Here is a 26,473-nt window from a genome sequence, read left to right on the forward strand (position 1 = left end):
TCAATACCAACCATCCTAAACACAAATTGTTCTCACAGACAAAGGGACTTCGTTAAATCGACATAGAATTTTATGCTAAATATTTATGAAAGTTTTCCGCATTTCTACTGATTTCCATGTCTCTATAGAAGACCTCTGAGGAGTTCCATATTTATCTTCCATATTCACATTGAAATTATTTTAGCTCTCCAAAAATTTCGATAGGTTATTTAGATCGCTTAAATATCTACAACGCCTATCTGTCTGAGGGCTTGAATACTACCAAAGAAAAAAATTATCAAAAAAATCTGAGGTCTTTTCGAAGATATTCAAATTCAGTTACTATTAACCTCAAACATGGTTTGGTTTCAGGATGCCCATCTACACAGGAGTTAGCAGTTGATTCACTGGCAAACTTTTGATCCAATGTGACCATTCTATGACGAATTAGAGATTGGATAGAAGGAAAATATAGAAGAAAAAAAGAAAGGTTGATAGAGTTGTTTTAACGGAGTGGCTTCCCTAGCCAGTGGATGGATTTAGCAAATGTGGATTTTAAATGTTTAATCTCCTTCGCCACTTTTTAATCCGCATATAGTATACAGTAGAACGTTATCCACTTCTTTTTGAGGTCTGATATCTGATACTATAGTGGCCAGTCAATATTACTACCGCAATTCCTATATCTAATCTACAAACTGATAGAAGGGAACATGTTATTTTTCCACAGATTGTCGACCATACGGCCTTAGATACCTTGTATCCGGCTTCATAGCTCCATCTCCACGGCGAAGATTTTTTTAAATAGCTTATATAATTACTTATCAGTGACATTTGATAGTCTCACCAATCGATAGATTATTCGACTGGGAACCATCCCGAATCAATTCATAACTCATTTCTTTCCTCAATATAAAGGGTGATTTTTTTTAGGTTAGGATTTTCATGCATTAGTATTTGACAGATCACGTGGGATTTCAGACATGGTGTCAAAGAGAAAGATGCTCAGTATGCTTTGACATTTCTTCATGAATAGACTTACTAACGAGCAAAGCATGCAAATCATTGAATTTTATTACCAAAATCAGTGTTCGGTTCGAAATGTGTTTCGCGCTTTACGTCCGATTTATGGTCTACATAATCGACCAAGTGAGCAAACAATTAATGCGATTGTGACTTTTTATTGCCAAAAATGGAAGAACTGAACTTGGTTGACATGTGGTTTCAACAAGATGGCGCTACATGCCACACAGCTCGCGATTCTATGGCCATTTTGAGGGAAAACTTCGGAGAACAATTCATCTCAAGAAATGGACCGGTAAGTTGGCCACCAAGATCATGCGATTTGACGCCTTTAGACTATTTTTTGTGGGGCTACGTCAAGTCTAAAGTCTACAGAAATAAGCCAGCAACTATTCCAGCTTTGGAAGACAACATTTCCGAAGAAATTCGGGCTATTCCGGCCGAAATGCTCAAAAAAGTTGCCCAAAATTGGACTTTCCGAATGGACCACCTAAGACGCAGCCGCGGTCAACATTTAAATGAAATTATCTTCAAAAAGTAAATGTCATGGACCAATCTAACGTTTCAAATAAAGAACCGATGAGATTTTGCAAATTTTATGCGTTTTTTTTTTAAAAAAAAGTTATCAAGCTCTTAACAAATCACTCTTTATTACCATATGGGCTGCCTTCTTGATTGTAACAATATGTGCTACATCGCTACAAGTACTGCCTAAGCGTTATCTTGGGAGATTTCAACAGAACTGGCTAACTGGAAGGGGAAGTAATGTCTCCAAAAAGATTTGACCGGTGAAATCCGAAAGAAGATCAAGGTCGCTCATATCCATGACGAAGCTGGACTTGAAGTTTGTGGTGGGCCTAATTACAGGACAGTGCAACATAAAAGCCAGGGCATCCAAATGGAAGATGGGGGGTTTGACGACACTGAATACTGCAAGCTTTGTCAGGACGAGGAGGAAACTGAGACGGTGGAGCGCTTATTCTGCCAATGCCCAACTCTTATAAGAGTGAGTCAGAGTCTACTGGGTAAGAAAATTCTGCCAAACTTGTCCCTCCTCTCTGACTTCATGCCAGCGTCATTCTTCAGTTAGCCAGAAGGCTAAAATGACTAAGGACGACACGCTGATACCACCGTGAATACAAACCTACTTACTTCTCCACTCTTTATTCAGATTCTCGCTTCTTCACTACCTGCTATTCGTCTCCTTCTCTTTTCTTTATTCTATTCTCATATCTTCTTTAAATAAAGATGAACACAATGGACCAATAGGTCTCCGAGTAGAATGGATGTTTATAGAACCGCCCATCCTTTAACCTATCATAACGTAAGGCAGAATATGCCATCACCGGTGCATTCATACATTGGAACCGTCTGAGGCCAGACGGTCATGTAACTCAATTCAAAAAAGTTGGCATGATATCACAAATTATATCACCTACATTTAAGATATTGCGACTTATTGGTATGTCCAGGATGCGAGCATGTCCAGAACGCGAAAAGTGTCATATCCCACTTGCCGTAGCCTCCTTAAGCTCCACTCTTTAATATCTCATCATTCCTCCCATTTCCCAATTAAATTTCATTTACTGTAGCCAATTTAATATTCTACAAGCCTGAACTTATTAGCACCATTCCATAAATCACAAAACTTTTGCGCAAATTTCCTATTTCCCCCTTACTTCTTGCAAAACGAAAAAAAACGTTGGTCATTTGCGGGCCTGTTTTTCCAATTTATTACTTTTATACTTTCCAAGGGTGGATTATTAAATTAAAAAAAAAACAAAGGGTGGTATGGCGAATAGGGGTGGTATGATACTTTAATGCTTTAGTTTTGAGCCATTTTACTCATCTTTCAGATATTTTACTACCTTGGCTTATTCTGGTCAATAATTTACAAATGAAATCATAAATGTAGTGGAACTCCATAAACACCATGGTTTAATGTTGCGAGAAAGTTTTGCTGCCCAACTAAGGACGATGGTGGCAAGAATTCGTAAGAAAAAGCTTAAGCCAATTTTGTGCCCCTCACAGTGAAGCCGATTCAAAATAAAATAAAAAAAAAAAACACACAAAAATATGTGGTACAGTTTGGATTTACCAACGTCGAAGATGCTCAGCTCCAACAGATCTCCTGGATGGAGAGGGGAACAAATTTTATTATTTTTATACCCCACACCACATTGTGGTAAGGGTATTATATCTTTGTGCATTTGTTTGTAACGTGGAGAAGGAAGCGAGATAGACCCATATTTACTTTTGAGGATCTTCATAGTTTCACTTTCTTAGTCGATTTATGCATGTCAGTCCGCCCGTCCATGTATTTTCGTGAACAAAATGCAGGTGACATTTATTATCCGATTGAGATGACATTTTCCAAACAATATTTGTTTGGTCCAAGGACAACCCTATTGAAATTGGTGAGAATCTGCTCAAATTTAGATATAGCTCCCATATATATCTTTAACCGATTTCGGGTTAAATGTGCACCAAATGGCTAAAATCAGCCCAAATGGGCTGAATTTTGACAATTCCGACTGAATTCATCCTAGAAACAAGTATATCAAATTTAGTAAAAATCAGTTCAGATATAGGTATAGCTCCCATATATATGTTTTATCCGACTTGGGGTTTTAAGTTCCTCACATGCGTAAAAAGCCTCCCACAACAATAATCTTTAGTTTAATATGAATTCATCGTAGGAAAAAGTACTTTAAATTTTGCCAAAAAGCTGTTCTTTCCGATTTGGGGTTTTAAGTCCCTCATATGCGTAATATGCATCCCACAACAATTATCTTTTGTACCAGATATCAGATACAGCTAAGAAATAAGTGCCTCAAATATTGTCAAGATCGGTTCAGATTTGGATATAGCTCCCATATATATATTTATTGAATTTCGGGTGTATTGTGCACCAAATGGCTAATATCATCCCAAATGCACTACATATTGGCACTTCCGACGGAATTCAGTCCAGAAGCAAGTACTTCAAATTTTGGTGAAAATCAGATCAGAATTATTCGATTTGTTATTAAAGTCCCTCACATGCGTAATATGCACTCCGAAACAAGGATTTTTTATACCGGACATCAAATACAGCTCGAAAATACCTCTGCCAAATTTTATCGAGATCGGTTCTGATTTTTATTACCTGATTTTACGGTTATTGTCCACCATATAAGTAATTTCAGCCCAAATTGGATAGATTTTTTTCATATTCAACCGAGTTTTTCCATTTGCTGAAACTCGATTAGTTTTATCTATTGCTCCAAGAAATAGTTTTTAATATAATTCTTATCGATGTCATATCATGTAGATACAAAAGTCTCCGTAGGATATCATATAGTCGGCCCGCCTGACTTTTGACCTTTTCTTACGTGTTAAAAAATAAAAAATCCTAATATGTTACTTTTTTGCGCTTATACAAATTAAAATAGTATGTGAATATTACTAGTTATATTATTATTTAGTTAAGGTGCCTCAGACCTCAAATATAGATTCTGTAATTGGTATGTATGATTTCGCCTTAAAAATATAAGAAAACTAAATTGAGACGACTTTTCAATATATAATTTCTTTTGGACCGATTCAAAAAGTACGCCTAGAAATTCAATTTTTTATTATCTTCTTAGAATAATTAATGTTATATGTTGCTAAAAATATATTTTTGTATGGGCCGCTAAAGACCCAATATCCTTTTGGGAGTTAATTCTAAGTACCAGGTTTGCGTTACTTTGCAATAAAAGACATTATGTATTTCTCTTAATGATTTGTGTAGGTTAATTTATTCCATATTAAATATGAATTTTAAATTGGTTATTATAATTAGAAACTTACATTACTAAATTTATTACTTATATTTCGATAGAATTCATTTCTAGACACAATCTAGAAATCCAATTCCAATGCAAGTGAAATTTATCTCAATTTCTCTTGTATTTTTCGAGCATACATTTCCATTTCTTCGCACTGTGGCAGTCCTTTGATATTTTTCAACATATTCTCCAAAACTGGAGTGACATCGTTGCTGGCCACCGATTTTGCATCAAAACTTCCACTATCTGTCAATGTGGCCATGGCATTTAATAATGCCTCAATTTTTATATCAAAATCACCGACACATTCCAAGTTTTCGCACAATTTTGCAAATGTGTTACCTTTGACAAATTCCTCACAGATTTTAGGAAATTGTGCGGAAATTGATGAAATCAAAAAACAGGACTTAACAAACACCCTTGAATTCAGGCTACTTAAACAATTTTGAACTCCAACAATTCCACCATGTTTGCTGAACTCCAATGTGGCCGGTTCATAATTTTGCATTAGCGATGATAGGGCATACAACGAACTGGCCACAACTTCTTGATCCTTATCCTGCAGATAGGATATCAAAAGTTCCACAATGTTGTTTTCAACAAAATGCTGTTGACAGTAGACATTGTTTTGAGACATTTCGGCCAGCACTTTGATGGCATTTGTTCGCAATGCCACTACATCGCTTTTGATACATTTTATAAGAATATCTGTTCCGCCAAGTTTTACAAAACTATTTGCAAAATCCATATTGTCAATGTAGTCACGAACGACGTCGAGTGCATCAACTTTATCATCATCACTGGTAGCGGGATCCTCCAAGATTTGTATCGCCTTTGCCAATTCATCCATAACATCGACAGTCATGGATTTGAGTACCTTTTCTAAAAATTCCTTTTTCTCCGGATCCATTTCATCATATTTGGACGGGCCACAATCTTCGTTTGTCTGATAACGAATGGCAAATTTGAGCAGGTCTTGTAGATTTTTTGGCTGTCTCTCCATTTTTTTGGCTTGCGAACTGTAAATGTAGGAAAAAATAGTAGTGACTTCCAATTGCTTAAATGGGATTTACAGAAATTTTGAAAACTATTTTAAGGAAGTGTAGTTATATATTTTTTGTTTGTTTGTTATCCAAATAGGTGTTATCATGCACATGTCAAGTTCTTCCTTTTTTCATTAACGTACCATGTTTAAACACTCTTCATTTATAAACACGAATTGCAAACTTTTTAACACCAAGTTTTTTAATACTTATATACTAAACGGACGGAGTACTTATACTCCATAATTCAAATTTGCGAGAGGAAGCGCTCCATAACCCTACTCGCAAATATAACTACTAGATTGGATAATTGTAATTCGTATTTCCTCTATCATAAAATGGAGGGTATATTGAATTTGTAATTCTGTTTTCAAGACCTGTAAAATGTATGTCCATTGGCTCGTCTGTCTGCCTGTCTTCGTTGATAAACTCTTCTCAAAAATAATGAAACTTCCAAGTTTAAGAGATATAGAGGGTAGCCGATTTGGCCAAAAATCGAGTTTTTACATTGAAACTTTGCCCCCTTTTTATACCCTCCTCCATAGTATTGATGGTATATTAAGTTTGTCATTCCGTTTGTAACACCTCGAAATATACGTTTTAGACCCCACAAAGTAAATATATATTCTTGATCAGCATAAATTTCTATGTCGATTTAGCGATTACCGTCCGTCTGTAGAAATCACACTAGCTTCCGAACGAATTGAAATAGGTTGATAAAATTTTATTCAAATGTGTGTTTGGTTTGCAGGACTTTTGTTATTGAAAATGGGCTATATAGGTCCACGTCTGTACATCCCTAGATTTGATATTTTGATGTTTTTGGCGACATTATTATTCGGAATTGTTTGATATTTCCTGTTTGAATTTTCTAATAGGTACTACAATCTATGACAGAAAATTGTCTATGTAGGTCCAGGTCGTCGTATAGCCTCTAAATATTGGTACCTCCCGATTTTAGCGACTTTATTCACCGAAATTGCTTCTAATTTCGTATTTGAAATTCCTAATGAGAACTACAGCCTGTGACAGAAATTTTTGCTTACGATTTAACGCCCTGAGATCATTTTCGTTTTTCACAGACGTGGTTACATTTAACTATATAAGAGTTCTGCTACTATACTTCTACTTTACTACTATAAAAATGTTTCGATGCCTTAAATATCCCTGCAGAAAGCCTACTGCTCATTACTTCCTTGTGTGTTTTGTGGGAATTGGGCGACCTTTGATATGCTCGATATAATTTGAACAGATCTTTGGAGTGTTCCATATTTGCACAGAAGGATTTCGAGGGCTTCCATAGTAGTATACTGGACCTTTGAGCTATCCATGTGGGTATAGTAAAACTTGTGTGTTACCATGATACCATCAGATCTTCTATATTCTAATAATAATAGATTAAGTGAAACAGTCCCGAAGTCTTTCACATTACTACAGAAGAAACACAATACCTGCTTAAGATATTTAAAGTCTTCCAAATTATTGTTGAAAACTATTGATGTATTTTATACTACCATAGAAAACTCATGAAGAGGGTATCCAACGTATATTAACGCTGATGCCTTCCATAATGTTATATAAGACCTTTGAGATCTTTAATAGTTATTTAAATGACATCCGACATAGTGTTAATCAAGATATCTAAAAAGTTCTTAAACCGTACATAGTAATACAAATAGGTTTTGAGTTATTAAACATTTTATGGACGACTTTTAAGTTCTTCCATATTGTTGCTATGAAAGATCTTTGCTCACTTTTGACACCATGCAACAGACATAGGTGCTTCCTCGCCACCTGAGGACGGCCATTCCCATCAGTTTAAACAAATGTTCGAGGTTGCTGATATATAATTCAAGCTTTTAACTGTAAAAGACTATTAAAAATACACCTTTTAAGATACAAGAAGGTCTCCAAGGTTTTGTTATACCCTCCACCTGGGAAAGTAGTGTATATTAAATTTGTCATTCTGTTTGTAAAACGTCATAAGCCTCATAAAGTATACATATATCCTCATGATCAGCATTAAATTCTAAGTCGACTTAATGATGTCGTCTGTCTGTCTGTTAAATTAGGATACGGTCCACATTATTTGACGTAGAGCTTTAAAATCTAGCACAGTAGATTTTATTGTATCTAGGATTGTTGGTATTGAATATAAGATATATTGGTCGGATTGGTATTTGTAGTTCGTATTGGGTTCAAGCTCTGATAGAGGAACATTGTACATATAGTTCCGGGTTCTACAACCAATGACAAAATATTGTCGATATTGGTCAACGGTTTCCATACAACGGTTCATACAACTAGTCACATTTATCCACGAAAATATGTCAAATTTGGTATTTAAGACTCGCAATAGATTACAACCTTTGTAGTATAAAATTGTCTATATAGGCTCTCGTTTTGGCATGAATCCCATATAACAGTTCCAACCACTGTATTGTTTTTTGAAAACTCTAACTGCATAGCTGCTCTAACTCCCACCAATTTTACTGGAGTTTGTAGTTTAAAGTGGAAGGTATTAGAAGTTCGCCCCGGCCGTCTTTTTACTTGTTATTGCTACGGAAAATCTTCTCTCATAAGACATGCATTGTGGCATATGGTTTTAATTAGTTCCGAGGTATTTTCTTCTAAAATAAGAGACCTATATCGATATCCAGTCTTCAGTCGTCTATCCTTGGAAAACATTTTATTCTGCGGTTAATCGGCATTTAAGCTTTTTTTCCTATATCACAATCATCTACCATTACACCAACAAAATCTTCATTCGAAAGGCTTGAGTCACACTTTATTTGCGGAACAGAAACTTAAAGGAAGTCCCAAACTCAAATGGAATGTGACAATAGTTCTTCCAATCGTGTTTTGCCACGGTTAGATTCTTTGGGCGACCTCCTTCTTCATTTCATACAGTGAGGTTATATTGTATGTTTGTTCATATTATTCTAGTGGGGGACAATACACAACAATATGTTTTTTTTTTGCAAATCATTCCAGAAACATCTAGAATGCAAAACAATTTACTTCTTTTGTTATAAAACTTATCTCACTAGCCATATAATTAGGTATGCAATTTCGATTTTATTGCACTCAAGATGATATCATATTGCATTTTTTCGTTTGTCGCACAGCAATTTCATGCTTGCCAATGGCACAAAATGCATGCATTGGCATATTTTATTTTGCACACCACCATTATTTCCCGGTTGAAACTTGTACAGATTCTTAAAGGCAGTAAGAGGGGTTTACTATTAAACTAAAATATTTTATTGAATATTTCTTAACAATAATTGATTTATTCACCTTTAAATTTGTATTTAGATAACAAAAAAATGCACTTTTCAACTTTTTAAAAGAAAAAACACTTCAACTTCTTCTCCAGTGAAAACTTCAAATGCGGCCAACAAAGTGCAAAACAGCTGTTTGGCTGTGGATAAATCGGGGGTTGCCACATTGTTGTGGGGAAACAATGGTAACATTTTGTTTGGTGGTGAATATGAGCTATCAAATGGATGAAATACACTGAAGAAATTGATTATTACTGTATTAAATTAGCTCGAGCCGACATATCAATATAAAAATAAAAACGTTTTAATAATAAATATAGTAATAATTAGAAATAAAAAAAATAGAAGAAAAGTATGAAAATACATAAAAATTGATGCATAGTTCATTTCATTTAAAAAGTAAAATAAATAAATAAAATAATAAATAATTAAATAAATAAAATAATAACCTAATATATGTATAATGTATATGTTATTGTTATAACTAAATAAAATATATTTTATTAAATAATATAGTAAATAAGTATTTAAGAAAATAAGTAATTAAATAATCAAACATAATAAAACAAACATATAACGATTAGTTACAAAAAAAAAAGGAATGGTGGAACCATGGCACAATAAAAAGATGAGGTAGAGCTACGAGCTGATTGCAATATTTTCCTAAGCATGGCCGACTTCTGCCAATTTTTTGCATGCATTTATTGTTTTGAAAAATGAAAACAAAATATTTTCAAAACCAATGATTGGAAGACACATAAATTGCGGCTCGTGCTTTAAACCTGTTAACCAGTTTAGCTATGAAATTGTAAGATTGAGCATTTTGAATCAAATTTTTGAAAAAATACCTGGAATTTATTAATTTTAACGCTATTTAACTCCATTTAAAAATGACAATTGAAATGTCAAATAAATAAAAGCAAATTTTGCATATAATTTTTAAAAATTCTGACAGGAAGCAGGCATAGCCTTAGGGCTGTATTTACCATGGGTAGAACTACCAGCTTATTACATTTTTTTCTGAGCATGTCATTCCTTTGTTGGTATTTATTGTTGAAGAAAATAAAAATATTTTCAAAATCAATGAAAACTAGTAAAAAACATTAAGTTCGGCGGGGCCAAAATTGTCATTTCAAACGTGTTCCACTTTAAGCTACAAAAAGCAGCAAAATTGTTTGGATAATGCTGTTAAACTTTCAAAAACCATACAGTGGATTAGGCCGTTATATTGGGCAATACCAAAACGGGAACCTCCATAGACAATGTCATACTTCAAGGATTGTCATCTAACAAATCTTCTAAAATACCAAACTTGAAACAATTTCGTGGGTCAATGTGGCTAGGATTATCAAAAATACCGAATATCGGTGGGTACCGTTATATGCGCGCAATAGAAAAACATGGGCCTAAATATTCAATGATCTGCCACCTCAGCTAGAAACCATTGTGAACTTCAAATACTAATTTTTAGACAAATTCGTGGGAAAATATGGCAAAAATCATCAAAATACCAAATATCGGGAGATGCCATTATATGGGGCTATACAAAAACGTGGACCTATACATACAATGTTTCGCCACCGGAGCTAAAACCCATTATGACCTACAAATACCAATATGGGGGCTATACGGAAACGTAGACCTTTGTATACAAAGTTCCGCTACCGGAGCTACAACCCATAACAAAGTACAAATACTAGTTTTTAGACAAAATGGAGGAAATCTGTGGCTTAAACTATAAAAATGCCGAATATCGGGGGGTGCAGCTACCCCTCTTTCTAAGGTAGACGGTATAATAAGCTAAGGTGCTTATTTCCATGGTAGAAGAATATAGGTAGATGCATCAACGCTTGGAAACATTGATATGTCAAAAAATTGTAAATGTTTTTTTTTTAATATAAGTAGATTCTTATATGTTTTCTTATACGACGTCATTCGGAGGTTATTATAATACGCGTTTTCCAACAGTTTTTACAAATTTAAATAATTTTTCATTCAACATTTTCAAATCCGAAATTGGTCCCAGCACTGTGTCGATGCGTCTACCTATTTTCTTCTACCATGTTTATTTCTTCTCGTGCATAGAAGAATTTTAACAGTTCTGCCATGGAAGGGAATTATGAAACAGATTTGATGAAGCATCTGATGTAATTTAATTTTTTTCGCGATTTTTAGTTCTTTTTGAAAATGAAGGAAAATATCAAAAACATGGGAGACACTATTTGAATGTCATTTTGAAGAAATCTGACAGAAAGCGGAATGGCCGCAATGCTGTATTTAAGTAAAATGAACAAGAATGTTTCATCTCCTGCATGGTAGAAGAATACAACGCTTGGTTTTAAGGTTTTAAATGTTATTTTTAATAAGTAGATTTGTATATGTTTTCCTATACGACGTAAATCGGAGGTTCTTATGGTATGTATTTTTAACATTTTTTACAAATTTGAATAGTTTTTCACTAAAAAAATGCAATTCCAAAATTGGTTTGATAGTTCATTGTCCCAGCAGCTATGCCGATGCGACTACCTGCATTCTTCTACCATGAGCTCCTTATTGCACCATGCACTATTATATTGTTTTTAAGAGGAGAAAATCCGAAATACAGCTGAATTTGGATCTCCGACGAAATTATACTAAATTTTGTATTTATTTTAATAAAAATCAATCAACAAACTGACATAACCCCTCTTAATATCCGCTTTACGAACAAGATTTTTCCACACTCGTAATTTTTTCATTCAATTCACTGATCGCAATTTTCTCTTGTGCTACACGTTCTTGCAACTCTTCCAAATATTCAACGGTTGCATCGAAATCTTTCATCAAAATTGGTTTATCTAATAGTCCCGATTGAAAACTTATATCTTGGGATTCTTTTCGTAAACGACATCGTTCAATTTTCAATTGAAACACAATTTCCCGTAGGCGTTGCTTTTCAAGTTGAAGTTCGGCGAGATATTGACGCTGAAAGTTGATAGTTTCGTGCAGCATTTTCTGCTTCTCTTTTAGGTGGGCCTGTCGATGAATATCGCCGTGGCAACGATAACGTAACTTATTGAGTTCCGTGTTGCGTTCTATGGGGGGAGGAAGGAGGATAAATACATTTATTAATTTGCGAAATTGTAGCATTTATAATATGAATAAAAAACTTTTATAAAATAAAGCGACTCATAGCATTTAAAATTTGCTGCTTAAGCTGGGAATACATAAAGCGCTTATTTGGCTGGCTTAAGACATCGGCTGGCTTCTTCGGAAATGAACAAAGGAGACTAGGCCCAAAATTGAACTAGGTCAACCTAAAACTCCTTTGTTCATCTACGAAGAAGCCAGGCGATAACTTAAGCAAGCCAAATATGCGCTTTATGTATCTCCAGCCTTATTTGGACGGTACAATTAAGAAGGTGACTTCGAAAAGTAATACTGGTGTGTTTATTTATTATTCAAAATGTTACATTTGACAGCATTTCATTGTTAATTCCATGGTAAAATTAAGAAAGTAAAGGCATTTATATAAGCATAACCACCTCAGCATTTTCTACATAGAAAACAGTTTCCCATTTCTGATTTGCGCGTATACAATTGTAAATATAGATTTTGAAAATTAGATGTTTGTCACATGAACAATTAAAAAACAAGTGTAAACAAGTGATTGTCTGACTTTGCCTTCTTTATTCTACAATAACATAAATCATAGATGGCAACCTTTTTATACCCTCCCCCATTCTATGGAGGGTACTTTGTCATTCCGCTTGGAACTCCTCGAAATATTTATAATAGACCCTACAAAGTATATATATTCTGGATCAGCGTTCTAAGACGATCTAGCGATGTCGGTCTGTCTGTTGTAATCACGCTATCTTTCGAACAAACTGATTTAGAAGGCTACAATTTTGCATTCATGCATTGTTTACCAGTAAGTAGGTTACGTCGGTTCACGGTTGGCCATGTCGGAACACATTTTCGTGTAGCCCCCAAATAACGGTACCTCCCGATATTCGGTGTTTTCATGATTTTAGCGATATTATTAACCGGAATTACTTCAAATGTCGTATTTGAAGTTCGTAATGGGTACTACAGCCTATGACAAAAATTTTTGTATGCAGGTCCAGACCTTCGTATAGCCCCCATTTTACCGGTACCTCCCGATATTCGATATTTTACTGATTTTAGCGACATTATTAACAGGAATTATTTCAAATTTCGTATTTGAAGTTCGTAATGGGTACTACAACAGCCTATGACAAAAATTGCTGTGTGCAGGTTCTTCGTATAATATAACGGTATCTCCCGATATTCGGTATTATGGCAAAAAATTTCGTATGCAGGTCCACGTCTTCGTATAGCCCCCATATGACGGTTTTCATTTAAGTGATAGTTTTCGATTTTTTTTAAATTCTTCAACTTCCTTCCAAATGGTGGAGGGTATTAAAAGTTCGGTCCGGCTGAACTTATCTACTTGTTTACTTGTTTCTATTTACTTAAATTTAACAAAGTTACCTTTTTATACCCTCTACATTGGAAAGGAGGGTATATTAACATTGTCATTCCGTTTGTAACATCCTTAAATATTCGTCGTAGACCCCATAAAGTATATATACTCATAACCAGCATAAAATTCTAAGTCGATTTAACGATGCCCGTCTGTCTGTTGAAATCACGATACTGCCCACATAGTCCCCATATAACGGTACCTCCCGATATTCGGTATTTTGATGATTTACCACATTTTTCACGGATTTGTCTGAAAATTTGTATTTGTAGGTCATAACGGGTCCCTGTGCGTGTGGCAAAACATTGCATGTGTAGGTCCACGTTTTGGTATGGCCCCCATATAAAGGTACCTCCCAATATTCGGTATTTTAATATTTTTTGTCACATTTTTTCACAGATTTGTCTAAAAATTGGTATTTGTTGGTCAGAATGGGTTCCAGGTCCGGTGGCGAAACATTGCATGTATGGGTCCATGATTTGGTATAGCCCACATATAACGGTACCTCCCAATATTCGATATTTTGATGGTTTCTGCCACATTTTTCACTGATTTGTCCAAAAATTGGTATTCTACTATTTCTACAATTATAATTTGTTTACCTTCTATTTTCTTTCCCAAAGCCTGGGTTTCGGTTTGAATCGTCTCAAAGTTACGCATTGTCAGCCCATTGCCAAGATCTTCCAGATCGCGTAGTTGCTAGAAAGGAAAATGTACATCAAAAGCAAGAAAGGAAAATATGCATCCTTTCATTAATATCGCTAATCAAAAATGATATTTATTCAATACACTTGAGGTCTGTAGAAGATTTCCAATACATACAACTCATAAAATACTTACTAGGCGTGTTCGAAATTTTCACTTCAGTAAATGCTCTATCAGACAAAATAGTTGTGTTTGGTTACCCTTCCTGCAGGAATTGTCCTACAACTTCTTTCTGAGAGAGGACGGTAATTATACCCTCAGTCATATGGTTAGAGAGGGTACACATATATCATTTGATACGGTCAAAACGTGCCTAGTCGAAATAACGGTTTTAGACCCAAGGTCTCTTTGGACCAAATCCGTTTCAGGACATTTGGAGTCAATCTAGCGATGTCCGTCCATCTGTCTGGTTGGCTGGCCGGCTGGTGCGCCCGATAACTCTCGAAGGGAGTATCCGATTTGGTTCAAACTTGGTACACCGTAATATTTTTGTCAAACTTAGATCGAGTTAGGAGATGGGCAAAATCGGTCTACTCCTTCTGGTACATCCCCCACAAAAGGTCGAATTTAAAAAAAAATATTTTCTGTATAGAAAGAGAAACGATAAGCCGATTTTGCTCCAACTTTGAAAATCCTAATATTTGTGTCAGTGCTAGGTCAGGTGCGAAGGATATCGGTCAACTCCATCAAAATTTTGAATAATTACAACTCTTCTAAAATGTGATGTAAGAATCAGATTGTCTTCAAATTTCACACATCCCAATAATTCTATTAACCCAAGATCTGGTGCTAAGATAGAATACATCGGCCCACTCCTTCTGGTACCTCCCCACAAAAGGTCGAAATGTTCAAAAACAATATTTTCTGCACAGAAAGAGATGCAATAATAAGATTTTTACCAAACTTTGCAAATCGTAATATTTGCCTCAGTTCTCGGTCAGGTGAAAAATGGATAATGTCGGCCCACTCCGTCAAGTTCTCCACAAAATTTTGAATAATTACAACTATTAAAAAATGTGATCTAAGAATCGGATTGTCTTAAAATTTCACACACTCAAGATCTGGTGGCTCGCTAAGATACAATATATCGATCCACTCCCTCTGGTACCTCTCCACAAAAGGTTGCAATTTTGAATATAAAACGCAAAATTAACATCCGATTCCATTTAGACTTGGCAAATCTGAATATTTCCATCAACATTTTGAATAACAAAAACGATCATAAAATCCGAAATAAGCATTCGGTTCTCTTGACATTACACACATCACAATATTTTTATTAAGCCATGGTCTAGTGTAAAGATGGGATATATCGGTTTACTCCTTCTGGTACCTTCCCCAAAAAAGGTGAAAATTTTTTTTAGATTCCATTCAGACTAGGTATATCTCAATATTTTCATAAACACCAGATCTGTTATAAAGATGGTAGAGATCGAACCGTTCTTTCAGGTACCTGCCCCACAAAGGGTCAAAGTTTTGAATGACAAAAAACGATTGTAAAATCCGAAATAATTTTCTGGTTTTCTTCACATTACACGCATCCCATTATTTCTACTAACACATGAGCTATTAAAATGGGATATATCGGCGCATTCTATCTGGTACCCCCACAATGGGTCAACATTTTGAGTATCTATGGAGCTTATAAAACGCGAAACTGATACTGTTTAACTTCTTAGTTTTACCATTGAAAAAGTAAAGAGAAAAAAACTGATACTTACCTCGACCAGTGTTGCCATATCATGTTGCTTCTGGATCAATTGAAATCTGACTTTTGCAATTTCTCCTCTCACTGTCTGCATTTTTGCCAACGAATTCTCCACAACCACTTGAAGTTTATCGAAATTTTCTCTCTTCAATGCCCTGCGAAGCGTATTCTGTAAATTGCTGATTTCATCCTCTGACCTCTGCCGTGTAATATTCAATTCCATGTTTAGAGTTTGTAAATTATTTTCCGTTAAGGACTTCGCCTCCTGCTCCCGTATTAACCATTTATCCAAATTATTCACAGCTGCCTGATATTTTCTTATTTCCTGATGTAACATTTTGGGATTATCATCCAAAATCGGGCGGAATGAACGTTTGCGTCGAAAATATTCAACACATTTACGATTTAGAAATTGTTGTCCTCTCTTTTCCACTTCCAAAAGCGACAACTTTTCTTGCAGTTCTTTCATGAGTTTACGTTTGTCGAGATTTTGTCGAAGAATTACCTTTGGGTCAACATATTCTGCTTTGTCGACGGCCCGAGAAATTAGATCATAAACAAATTCGATTGTCTGAGCGCGAAGTTGGCGCTCAGCTTCGGCCCTTGCCAAGGCCTCAACATCGATTTCTTCCTCCGTCACCGTAGGTCCTTGGGTTTCCAATTCTAAAAATTGATTGAAGGTATCTTCCTCATCGGCCACTTTTTTAGCCTCATCTTCTGCCTCTTGATCTGATAAAATGGGTATATCGATGGATATCTGTTCCATGTCCTCCACATCGTCCTCTTCTTCGACTCCGGGAATATCTGCCTTGGTTTTCACCACTTCCTTGGGTTCTTCTATTGTGATTTTCACGGATTCCTTGGAGGAAGAACTAATTTCACCCGTCAAAGGATTAACAAATGTTCCCAAATCTAAACGACCCGATTGATCCTTAGCTTTGTGTTTCACTTTTGCCACATCCACCACAGAGTCTAAAGATACATCCTCCACATCGGGGACATTTTGAAAATTTTCAAAAAAGTCTGGGGTAAGTTCCAATTCCTTCTGCTTTAAATATTCCAATTCGTCATCTTTGGAACCTTGACTATCTTCTTCATCGGAAATTTCGGGTAGTTCTAGAAACTTTTCAGCATTTGTAATGAACGATTCCATGGAACTCTGGGGACTGGGCTCAATAAATGTGGATTCTGAACTTCCATCACCTTCCATTACCACTTCTGCAATGGCCTTTTCCAAGGGATTGATTTCGGTTAGACGTAGCTTCTTGGCAGGTGTAGCTTGCTTGGTGGGAATATCTTCATTAGCAGAGAGTAAGGACTCCTCGCTGGATCTCTTTCTATTTTCTCGCTCCGAAGCGGCATTTTTATTGAGCTCCTCGCCAGTGGTCTGGGATTTTTGAGTGGTGGGGACAAGATCTGTTTTGGTAGCGGATGCAGTTCCCTTTTCCTTTCCTATTTTGCTTTTGTTTTTATTTTCTTTTGCTTTTACATTTCCTTTTTCCTTGGGCGCCATTTTCTTTTTAAGTTTCTTTGGTATTTCCTTACCGAACTTTGCCTTTGTTTTTGGTGGCATTTTTACTAAGAGTAATAAGATTAAGTTGATATCGATGGATTCCCTGTTTCAAAAAGAGGTATTAAAATAAAGAGACCCAAGAGTCTTCCAAGCCGTTGACTTCTTATAAAATAAAACAATTAAATATATATTTTTTGAAAGGAGACTCAAAGCCTACTTAAGAAGAAAAAGGTCTTATGGTATTCTATAGAAGACAAATTTTTATGTCTCTGTAGAAAAAACACAGTAGCCTGGCACTGAAAAATGTTCAGGTCTTCAATGAAAATATGTGTGAACTTTCAAACTTGAACATCTGGTATTCTAAAAAATATGAGATTTTTTAGTGTTCTATAGAAGACCATGGGATTTTTTTTATAGAAGAAGACCTCGATATCTTCCATGGTCTTCTACCGGAGAAGATATCGTGGTCTTTTATAGAAAAATACTTCGTTGTCTTCTATAGAAGAAGAGCTCGTTGTCATCTACTGTTGAAGCCCTCGTGGTTTCTTTTTCAGAAGACCTCGTGTACTTCTATTGCGGAAGACCTCGTGTGCTTCTTTTGTAGAAGACCTGGTGTGCTTCTATTGCAGAAGACTTGGTGTGCTTCTTTGCAGAATACCTCTTGGTATTCTATAGTACAAGACCTCCTGGTACTCTATAGGACCAGCATAGAAGACCTAGTGGTCTTGCATCGTAAAAGACCTAGTAGTCTTCTACAGAAGGAGACCTAGTGGACTTCAGTACCAGTACCATACTAGAAGAACTAGTGGTCTTGCATAGTACAAGACCTCGTGGTCTTCTATACCAGAAGATCTAGTCTTCTACACCAGATGACCTGATCTGCTATACCAGAAGTCCTAGCGGTCTTCCAAACAGAAGATCTATTGGTCTTCTATAGAGTAAAAGACCTATTGGTTTTCTATAGTAGAAGACCTAGTGGTCATCTATCGGAGAAGACCTCGGGGTCTTCTATAGGAGAAGACCTGGTGGTCTTCCATCGGATAATATTTAATGATATTCTACAACCGTAGACCAAGTGGTCATCTATAGGAGAATGCCTAGTGGTCTTTTGAATGAGAGGACGTCATAGTATTATATCGGAGAAGACCTCTGAAGGTCGGTTGTAGTAGATTGTTTAATCTTCTATATCAAAAGACAATACGCTTTTCTTTGAAGATTTATGCATGTCCGTTCGTCTGTCCGTCCGTCTGTCCATGTATTTTTGTGAAATTTTGCACAAATCATTTGTTTTGCCCAAGAACGGACCCTATTGAAATTGAAGATAATCGGTAAAAATTTAGATATAGCTCCCATATATATCTTCGTCCGATTTGCATTTTATTGTGCACCAAACGTGTAATATCAGCCCGAATAGTATGTAATTTTGCACATTCCAACAAATTAGGCCTTAAAATAGGTATGCCAAATTTGATCGAAATCGGTTCAGATATAGCTATAGCTCCAATATATACTGTTCATCTGATTTGTTATTTTAGTCCTCCGCAGCCGTAATATGCACTCTGTAAAAACAATATTTGGGGAAATATATCAAATACAGCTCAGAAATACCTTTGCTAAATTTTATCGAGATCGGTTCGGATTTGGATATATCTCCCATATATCACTTCGTCCGATTTACCTTTTATTGTACACCAAATGTCTAATATTTGCCCAAATGGGATGAAATGTGGCACTTACGACCGAATTGAGTCTAGCAGGTAGTACGTCAAATTTGGTGAAGATCGGTTCAGATATGGCTATAGCTCCCATATATATTGTTCATCAGATTTGTTATATTTGTTACCCACAGCCGTAATATGCACTCCGTAACAACGATATTCAGGAAAATATATCAAATACAGCTCAGAAATATCTTGGGCAATGGGCAATAAAAGTCCGAATTTAAAAAATACAAATGCTTTTGGCATATTTAGTTCTTTGAACTTTAAATTATAATTATAATCATAGCGTGTATGATTGAATTCTCCCATAAAAACTTTGAATTGTTATGTGGAGTTGTACTAAATTAGCAAAGTGGTGTAGGGTATCATAAAGTTGACCCCGCCGGACTTTAAGACTTTCTTTACTGGTTTTCTCTCTCTTACTTTCTCCGTTTTTTTTTCTCGACAAAGAGTTTTTGTCTTTTCTGCAGAACTACAAATTTTTTGATAAATAATTTATTTTCATATGAATCCTTTTGAAGCATACTTTCAGGCACCCATGAAATAATATTTCACACAAAGGCTTTAAAAATAAACAAGTTAAAAAACAGTAAGTTTGGCCGGGCCGAACTTTTCATACCCTCCACCATTTGCAACGAATTTGGAAATTTTCAAAAAATAAAATCCTTAAAAAATTCTGTTAAAATTTTAAAAATACCGAATATAGCGGTTATATTGGGGTCTATACGACTTGGACATGCATATGCATTGTTTGTCATAAGCCATTATCATATTCAGATTCGAAACTGGACCCGCACCGACAATTTTCTGTCACAGACTGTAGTTCCCATAACGAACTTCAGATACCAAATTTTAAACAATTCCGGTTAATAATGTCGCTAAAATCATCAAAATACCGAACATAGCGAGGTGCCGTTATATGGGGGCTATACGAAGACGTGGACCTGCACAGACAATTTTCAGTCTTAGGGTGTAGTATCCATTTGGAACTTCAAATACCAAATTTTAAACAATTCCGGTGAATAACGTCGCTAAAATCATCAAAATACCGAATATAGGGAGGTACCGTTATATTGGGGCTATACGAAGACGTGAACCTGCAAAGACAATTCTCTGTCTTAGGGTGTAGTATCCATTGCGAACTTCAAATACCAGATTTGAAACAATTCCCGTGAATAATGTCGCTAAAATCATCAAAATACCGAATATCGGGAGGTACCGTTATATGGGGGCTATGCGAAGACATAGACTTGCACAGACAATTTTCTATCTTAGGGTGTAGTATCCATTTGGAACTTCAAATACCAAATTTGAAACAATTCCGGTGAATATTGTCGCTAAAATCATCAAAATACCGAATATAGGGGGGTTACCGTTATATGGGAGCTATATGAAAACGTGGACCTACATGACCCATTTACGAACTTAACCTGCCTACTGGAAAAATAAACATGTGTGCAAAATTTTTGCCATCTATCTCAATTCATTCGAAAGATAGCGTGATTACAACAGACAGACAGACAGACAGACGGACATCGCTAAATCGACTTAGAATTTTACGCTGATCAAGAATATATATACTTTGTTGGGTCTGACATGAGTATTTCGAGGAGTTACAAACGGAATGACAAAGTTAATATACCCTCCATAGTATGGTGGAGGGTATAAAAAGGCATAGTTGTACCCAATTGTAAGAAGCAATTGAATTAATGAATGACTTTAGAAGAATACAATAGAAGTCCTAAGAGGGACATTTCATTTATTTTCTATGGGAAAATCCCTTAAAAATAGTTGAAGAACCCCCAATGAAAATTAAACAATAGAAATCTGAGATAGTGTTTTTGCAATTTGTAGCTTTGACGTAATATTCATAGGAAAAAATCCTATCTTTATTGTCACACTGTGGCTACATCGGAAACCATAATGAATACAATTAATAACCCTTAAAAAAATAAAATCTCTATTAAAATTCATTCTCCTCTTAGGAATACCTTCTCTTCACCACACTCTTTTCAATTTTTTTTTGATTTTCCTTTCCAGGTCCCTGATTTTTTTCTGTAGGCAATTTATAGTGTCGCGCTGTTGTACAATCATATTATGTGTCTCATCATAGTCCAGCATCAAAGACGGCTTGTCTAAGAGACCACTTTCAAAACTTAATTCTTGCAGTTGTTTTTTGATTCTGTTACGTTTCATTCGTAATTCATAGATACGTTGCCGTAGTTGTTGTTTTTCCTCTAACAATTCGCCCATAGCCAAACGTTGGGCCATCATAGAGTTGCGTGACATTTTCTGCTGCTCCTTGTAATGGGCCATGGCATGAATGTCTCTTTGCAGGCGTTCATGTAGCTTTCGCAATTCGATGTTGCGTTCTACAGCACGTGGGGGAAGGGGGAGAATTAAAATGTTATAAAAATTATGATGTTTTAATTTACCTTCAATCTTGTGATCTAAAATTTGTGTTTCATTGTGCAGACCCTCAAAACTTTTCATTGTCAATCCATTGCCTAGGTCTTGGATTTTGGATAATTTCTGAAGAATAAAAAATTTGGATATTTTTTTGTTGATTTTTGGATTTTTTTCGAGTTTTTGTATGAAAGTCTTACCTCTCTTAAATTGGCCTCAGCATGTTGTTTAAGAATTAATTCAAATCGAACTTCATGTACCTCTTGTCGATATTTGGCCATTTCAATAAGAAGTTTTTCTATCAGCTGCAAAAATAAAGGAAATATCTTTATGTTTATGTTTGTAACGTGGAGAAGAAAGCGAGATAGACCCATAGTTACTTTTGAGAATATTCAGGTAATCACTTTCTGAGACAATCCATGTATTCTTGTGAACAAAATGCAGGTCGCATTTATTATTCGATTGAGATGAAATGTTCTGAACAATATTTGTTTGGCCCATTGACGAACCCTATTGAAATTGGTGAGAATCGGTTCAAATTTACACATAGCTCCCATACATTTAACGGTCAATATCAATCCAAATGACCTGAATGTTGGCTCATCCGACCGAATTCAGGGTAGAAGCAAGTACATTAAATTTGGAGAAAATCGGTTCCAATGAAGCTATAGCTTTCATGTATATTTTTCATCCAATACAGATATTCTATGAGATTATCTACAGCTATTTTAGGAGAAGACATACAGATCAACGAGGAGGATATCTAGAGCCTTCTAGAGGAACATCTACAAAACTTCAAGTAGATGAAATGAAGATCTATTGGAAGTAGATCTTTTCGAGACTGTCTACAGATCGAAATTCTACAGATCTTCTGGTGAAAGATCTTCAGATCCTCAGGGGCCTACAGATCTTCTAAGAGAGAGTCAAGAGGAGAAGGTCTACATATCTTCATGGAGAAGATCTACAGAACTTTCAGGAGAAGCCCGTTAATCTTACGGGATGAGATCTACCGATATTTGTTTAGATCGAAGATCTACGGATGTTCAGGGACAAAATCTGCAGATCATCTACAAGAAGATCTACAGAACTTTTATAAGAAGAAGATTAGTTTTCTAGGAGAAAATCTATAGAGCCTTCAGGAGAAGCCCCACATATCAATTAGGAAAAGATTTATTCATTAACACTGTCGACGGATCAAAGACCTAAACATGTTAAGGGAGAAGAGATAGATCTTTTAGGAGATGAACTATGGATCTGCTACAGATCGAATATCTGGTCATCTAATCTGAATGCCCCAGTTTTTCTACAAAGGGTCTCCAGGGGTCCTCCCAGGTTGTCTACAAAGATTTCATCTAGGTTATATCTAAAGAGTTCGTAAAGGTCTTCTCCAGAAACCCCCAAAGTCCCCTCTAGCTGATCTAGAGCGACCACTTATAGCTCGCCTTTAGTCTATGGAGACTTCAGTCTAGAAGCAAGTATGTACATCAAATTTGGAGAAAATCGGTTCGAATGTAGCTATAGCTTTCATATATATATATTTCATCCAATTTTGGGTTTTAAGTCCCGCACATGCATAATATGCACTCCACAACAATGATATTTGGTACCAGATAACTTATGAAGTTCAAAAATACCTCTGTCAAATTTTGTCAAGATCGGTTCAGCTCCCATATATATTTTTATCCGATTTCAGGTTTTTGTGCACCAAATGGCTAGTATTAGCCCGAATGGACTGAATTTTGGCACATCCGAACGAATTCAGTCTAGAAACAAGCACTTCAAATTTGATTCATCCGATTTGGGGTGTTGAAGTCCCTAGCATGCGTAATATGCACTCCACAACAATGATATTTGATGCCGGGCATCAGATACTACTCGAAAATATCTTTGCCAAATTTTATAAAGATCGGTTCAGATTTGTATATACCTTCGATATACATATTCATCCGATTTTACGCTCAAATCAACCCAAAATTCGAAATTTTCGATCATTTGGAAGAACCTCCACCAGAGGTATTTCAAGAGCATTTAACCAAATTCCCAACTCACCACATTACACCTGGGACGCGTTTCACAATATAAACTCCTTCTCATCACATTCTCCAACTCTGCTACCATCCGCTCACTTCTCTCTCTGGCTTCGCTCAGATCATTCTCCAATTTCTGTTTAGTCTGCAGCGCCATCAACTTAACACTGGCTTCCTTTGCCAATAAATCATCCAAATGTTGGATATTTTGGTAATATTTGCGCATTTCCAATCCAGCATATCTTTTGCTATCCGGCATAATGGAGCGAAATATTTTTTTACGCTTAAAATAATCAAGAACTTTACGATTGAGAAACTCACAAACGCTACGCTCAACATTTCTTTGGCGTACTGTTTTGGAAATTTCCGATATCAATTTATGTTTGTCTAAATTTTTACGTAGCATAACTTCGGGGTTTATATATTCTGCGGATTCCACAACTTTATCAATGAGATCGTTAAGAAGTTTTGAAATTGATTCGCAGAGATGTTGCTGTTGTTGTTGTTTCAAAATGGCCTCCCAATCGATACTGTGATCGGTAGCTGAAGTCTGTTTTTGCATTTCCATTTCAAAGAAAGTTTCTAAGGCCTTCTCCTCATCGATTGGGTTATTTAAATCTTTATCTTCTTCCTGATTAAAATCCAAAACCAAATCTTCTATTTCATCGGCTTCCTCTTCAACATCCATTTCTTCCAATTCCAAAAATGTAGCAAAACTGCCTTTTTTGTCATCTTCCAACTTTGGCAGCTCCTTCTTTACAACTGACACAGAAGAAATGGAGAGTATTCTGTTTCCCGTTAATGGATCCGCAAAATATCCCACATCACTTTGCTGCTGAGTAGGATATTCAGCTTTTGTAGTGTTCGTTATCGAGACCTTGGTACTAACTTCCTCGGATATTTTGTCTAAATCAGGAACTGAAGCAAAATCTTTTAAAAACTCAACCTTTGCTTCCAATGTTGGACGGCTGAGATGGACAGGTTCCTCTTCCTCCAGGGATTCGCTATCGGTTTCATAGAAATCTTGAAAAAAGTCTATCTTTTCCTGTTCATCTTCTTCATAATTTGAAAGCGATGTTTCTGAGGACAGTGGCGAGGCATTCGAAGAGGATGAAAATGAAGATAATTTGGAGTTGGACTTGCTTTCATGGAAAAATTCAGATTTGGATTGATTTTTTGCGAAGACCGATGTTTTTTGCTTTGCTGATGGCATGCTCTTTTGGGCGTGTATGTTCCAAGAGATTAGGTTTCTTAGAATATGGTTAAAGAGAGCTTTTTTGATACAAAATATATATGTATACGCAATATGATATTTTTTTAATTATAAAATAATTTTGACATTAAAAAAGCAAGGTTCAGGAAAAATTCCGAATAATATTGCGAGAGTCATACTTAGAATGTTTCGTGAAAGAGAACAAATTTTGGAATGTCGAAAAAACATTCATAAGATATTTCCGAACTTCCAGGAGAAGAACTACATATCTCCTCAGAGACGGTCTACAGATCTTTTACTGAGTGAAGGTCTGCAAATGTTCAGGGAGAAGATCTAAAGGAGAAGGACTTTAAGGAGGAGATCTACGGACATTTCAGGAGTAGACCAACATATTGGGATTATTTACAGATCGAAGATATACAGATTTTTTAGAAGTGATCTACAGATATTCTTTGTGATGATCTAGAGCTATTTTAGGAGAAAACATGCAGATCAACTAGGAGAACATCTAGAGACCTTCTACTGCCAGGAGAAGACCTACAGATCTATTGGAAGGAGATCTCTTCGAGACATAAGAATCTACAAATCCTCAGGAAGAAAATCTACAGATAGGGAAAACTCAAGAGGAGAAGGTATCTTCATGGAAAAGATCTACAGAACTTCTAGAAGAATTTCTTGTCTTATGGGACGAGATCTACAGATCTTCTATAGAACGATGTTAAGGGAGAAAATCTGCAGATCACCTAAAAAAGATCTATAGAACTTGTAAAAGAAGATCTACAGATCTAAGAGAAGTGGATCTTCGAGACAGTCTATAGAGCCTCCAGGGGAAACCCTACAGATAAATTAGGACAAGATCTACGGATATTTATTGGGACTGTCTACAGATCGAAGATTTACACATCTTCAGGGAAAATATCTAATGATCTTCTAGAAAAGGACGTGGAGCAGAAGATGTGCAGATCTTTTAGGAGAATATCTACAGATTTTCTATAAGATATATAGATCTTCTAAGAGGAGAATATAGATCTGTTTTCGGACTGCCTACAGATCTTCAACAGATGGAAAATGTGCGGATCTTAAGGTAGAAGATCTACAAAACATTCAGGAGAATACCTACAGATGTTCTTGAAGAAGACCTAGTGATATTCATGGAGACAGGCTATCGATCTGATACAGATCGAATATCTGGTCATCTAACCTGAATCTCCCAGTTTTTCTACAAAGGGTCTCCAGATTACCTCGCAGGTTGTCTACAAAGATTTCATTCAGGTCATATCTAAAGACTTGGTAGAGGTCTTCTCCAGAAACCCCCAAAGCCCCCTCTTGCTGGTCTAGAGAGACTATTTACAGCTCGCCTTTGGTCTATGGTGACTTCCAGCAGCTTTTCTATAAAGACTTTCAGGAGAACACCTACTTCAAAGGGTCTCCAGGTTACCTCGCAGGTTGTCTACAAAGATTTCATCCAGGTCATATCTAAAGACTTCGTAAAGGTCTTCTGCAGAGATCCCCAAAGCTCCCTGTAGCTCGCCTAGAGAGACTATTTACAA

At 36.0% G+C, this 26,473-nt stretch overlaps 5 protein-coding genes across 5 annotated transcripts in view; all 5 read right to left on the reverse strand.

Annotated features, from left to right (window-relative positions):
- The window catches only part of LOC101897036 (prolyl endopeptidase-like), a 36,962-nt gene extending 27,699 nt beyond the window's left edge, over window positions 1-9,263 (reverse strand). Inside the window, exon 1 of the mRNA XM_059131102.1 lies at window positions 9,158-9,263. The gene's annotated coding sequence lies outside the window, so the exon portion shown is untranslated. The remainder of the gene's footprint in view (window positions 1-9,157) is intronic.
- LOC101896866 (prolyl endopeptidase) overlaps window positions 1-9,292 on the reverse strand; it is a 29,097-nt gene extending 19,805 nt beyond the window's left edge. Inside the window, exon 1 of the mRNA XM_005177691.3 lies at window positions 9,158-9,292. The gene's annotated coding sequence lies outside the window, so the exon portion shown is untranslated. The remainder of the gene's footprint in view (window positions 1-9,157) is intronic.
- On the reverse strand, window positions 4,756-9,296 carry LOC101896505 (uncharacterized). The gene is made up of 2 exons (XM_020034741.2): window positions 9,158-9,296; window positions 4,756-5,833 (listed from the first exon to the last, which is right to left on the reverse strand). The coding sequence occupies exon 2, from the start codon at window positions 5,815-5,817 to the stop codon at window positions 4,918-4,920; it is 900 nt and encodes a 299-aa protein (XP_019890300.1). The 5' UTR covers window positions 5,818-5,833; window positions 9,158-9,296; the 3' UTR covers window positions 4,756-4,917.
- Window positions 9,297-11,751: 2,455 nt separating this feature from the next.
- On the reverse strand, window positions 11,752-17,705 carry LOC109611668 (coiled-coil domain-containing protein 96-like). The gene is made up of 3 exons (XM_020034739.2): window positions 16,057-17,705; window positions 14,233-14,329; window positions 11,752-12,215 (listed from the first exon to the last, which is right to left on the reverse strand). Exons 1-3 carry the CDS (start codon window positions 17,614-17,616, stop codon window positions 11,842-11,844), a joined length of 2,031 nt encoding a protein of 676 aa, XP_019890298.1. The 5' UTR covers window positions 17,617-17,705; the 3' UTR covers window positions 11,752-11,841.
- A 3,432-nt stretch (window positions 17,706-21,137) lies between these two features.
- LOC101898933 (trichohyalin-like) lies at window positions 21,138-25,008 on the reverse strand. Its single transcript, XM_020034743.2, has 4 exons — window positions 23,733-25,008; window positions 21,884-21,988; window positions 21,713-21,809; window positions 21,138-21,649 (listed from the first exon to the last, which is right to left on the reverse strand). Exons 1-4 carry the CDS (start codon window positions 24,921-24,923, stop codon window positions 21,276-21,278), a joined length of 1,767 nt encoding a protein of 588 aa, XP_019890302.1. The 5' UTR covers window positions 24,924-25,008; the 3' UTR covers window positions 21,138-21,275.
- Window positions 25,009-26,473: the final 1,465 nt, after the last annotated feature.

This window comes from Musca domestica, unplaced genomic scaffold (genome assembly GCF_030504385.1).
Source record: "Musca domestica strain aabys unplaced genomic scaffold, Musca_domestica.polishedcontigs.V.1.1 8, whole genome shotgun sequence".
NCBI lineage: Eukaryota > Metazoa > Arthropoda > Insecta > Diptera > Muscidae > Musca > Musca domestica.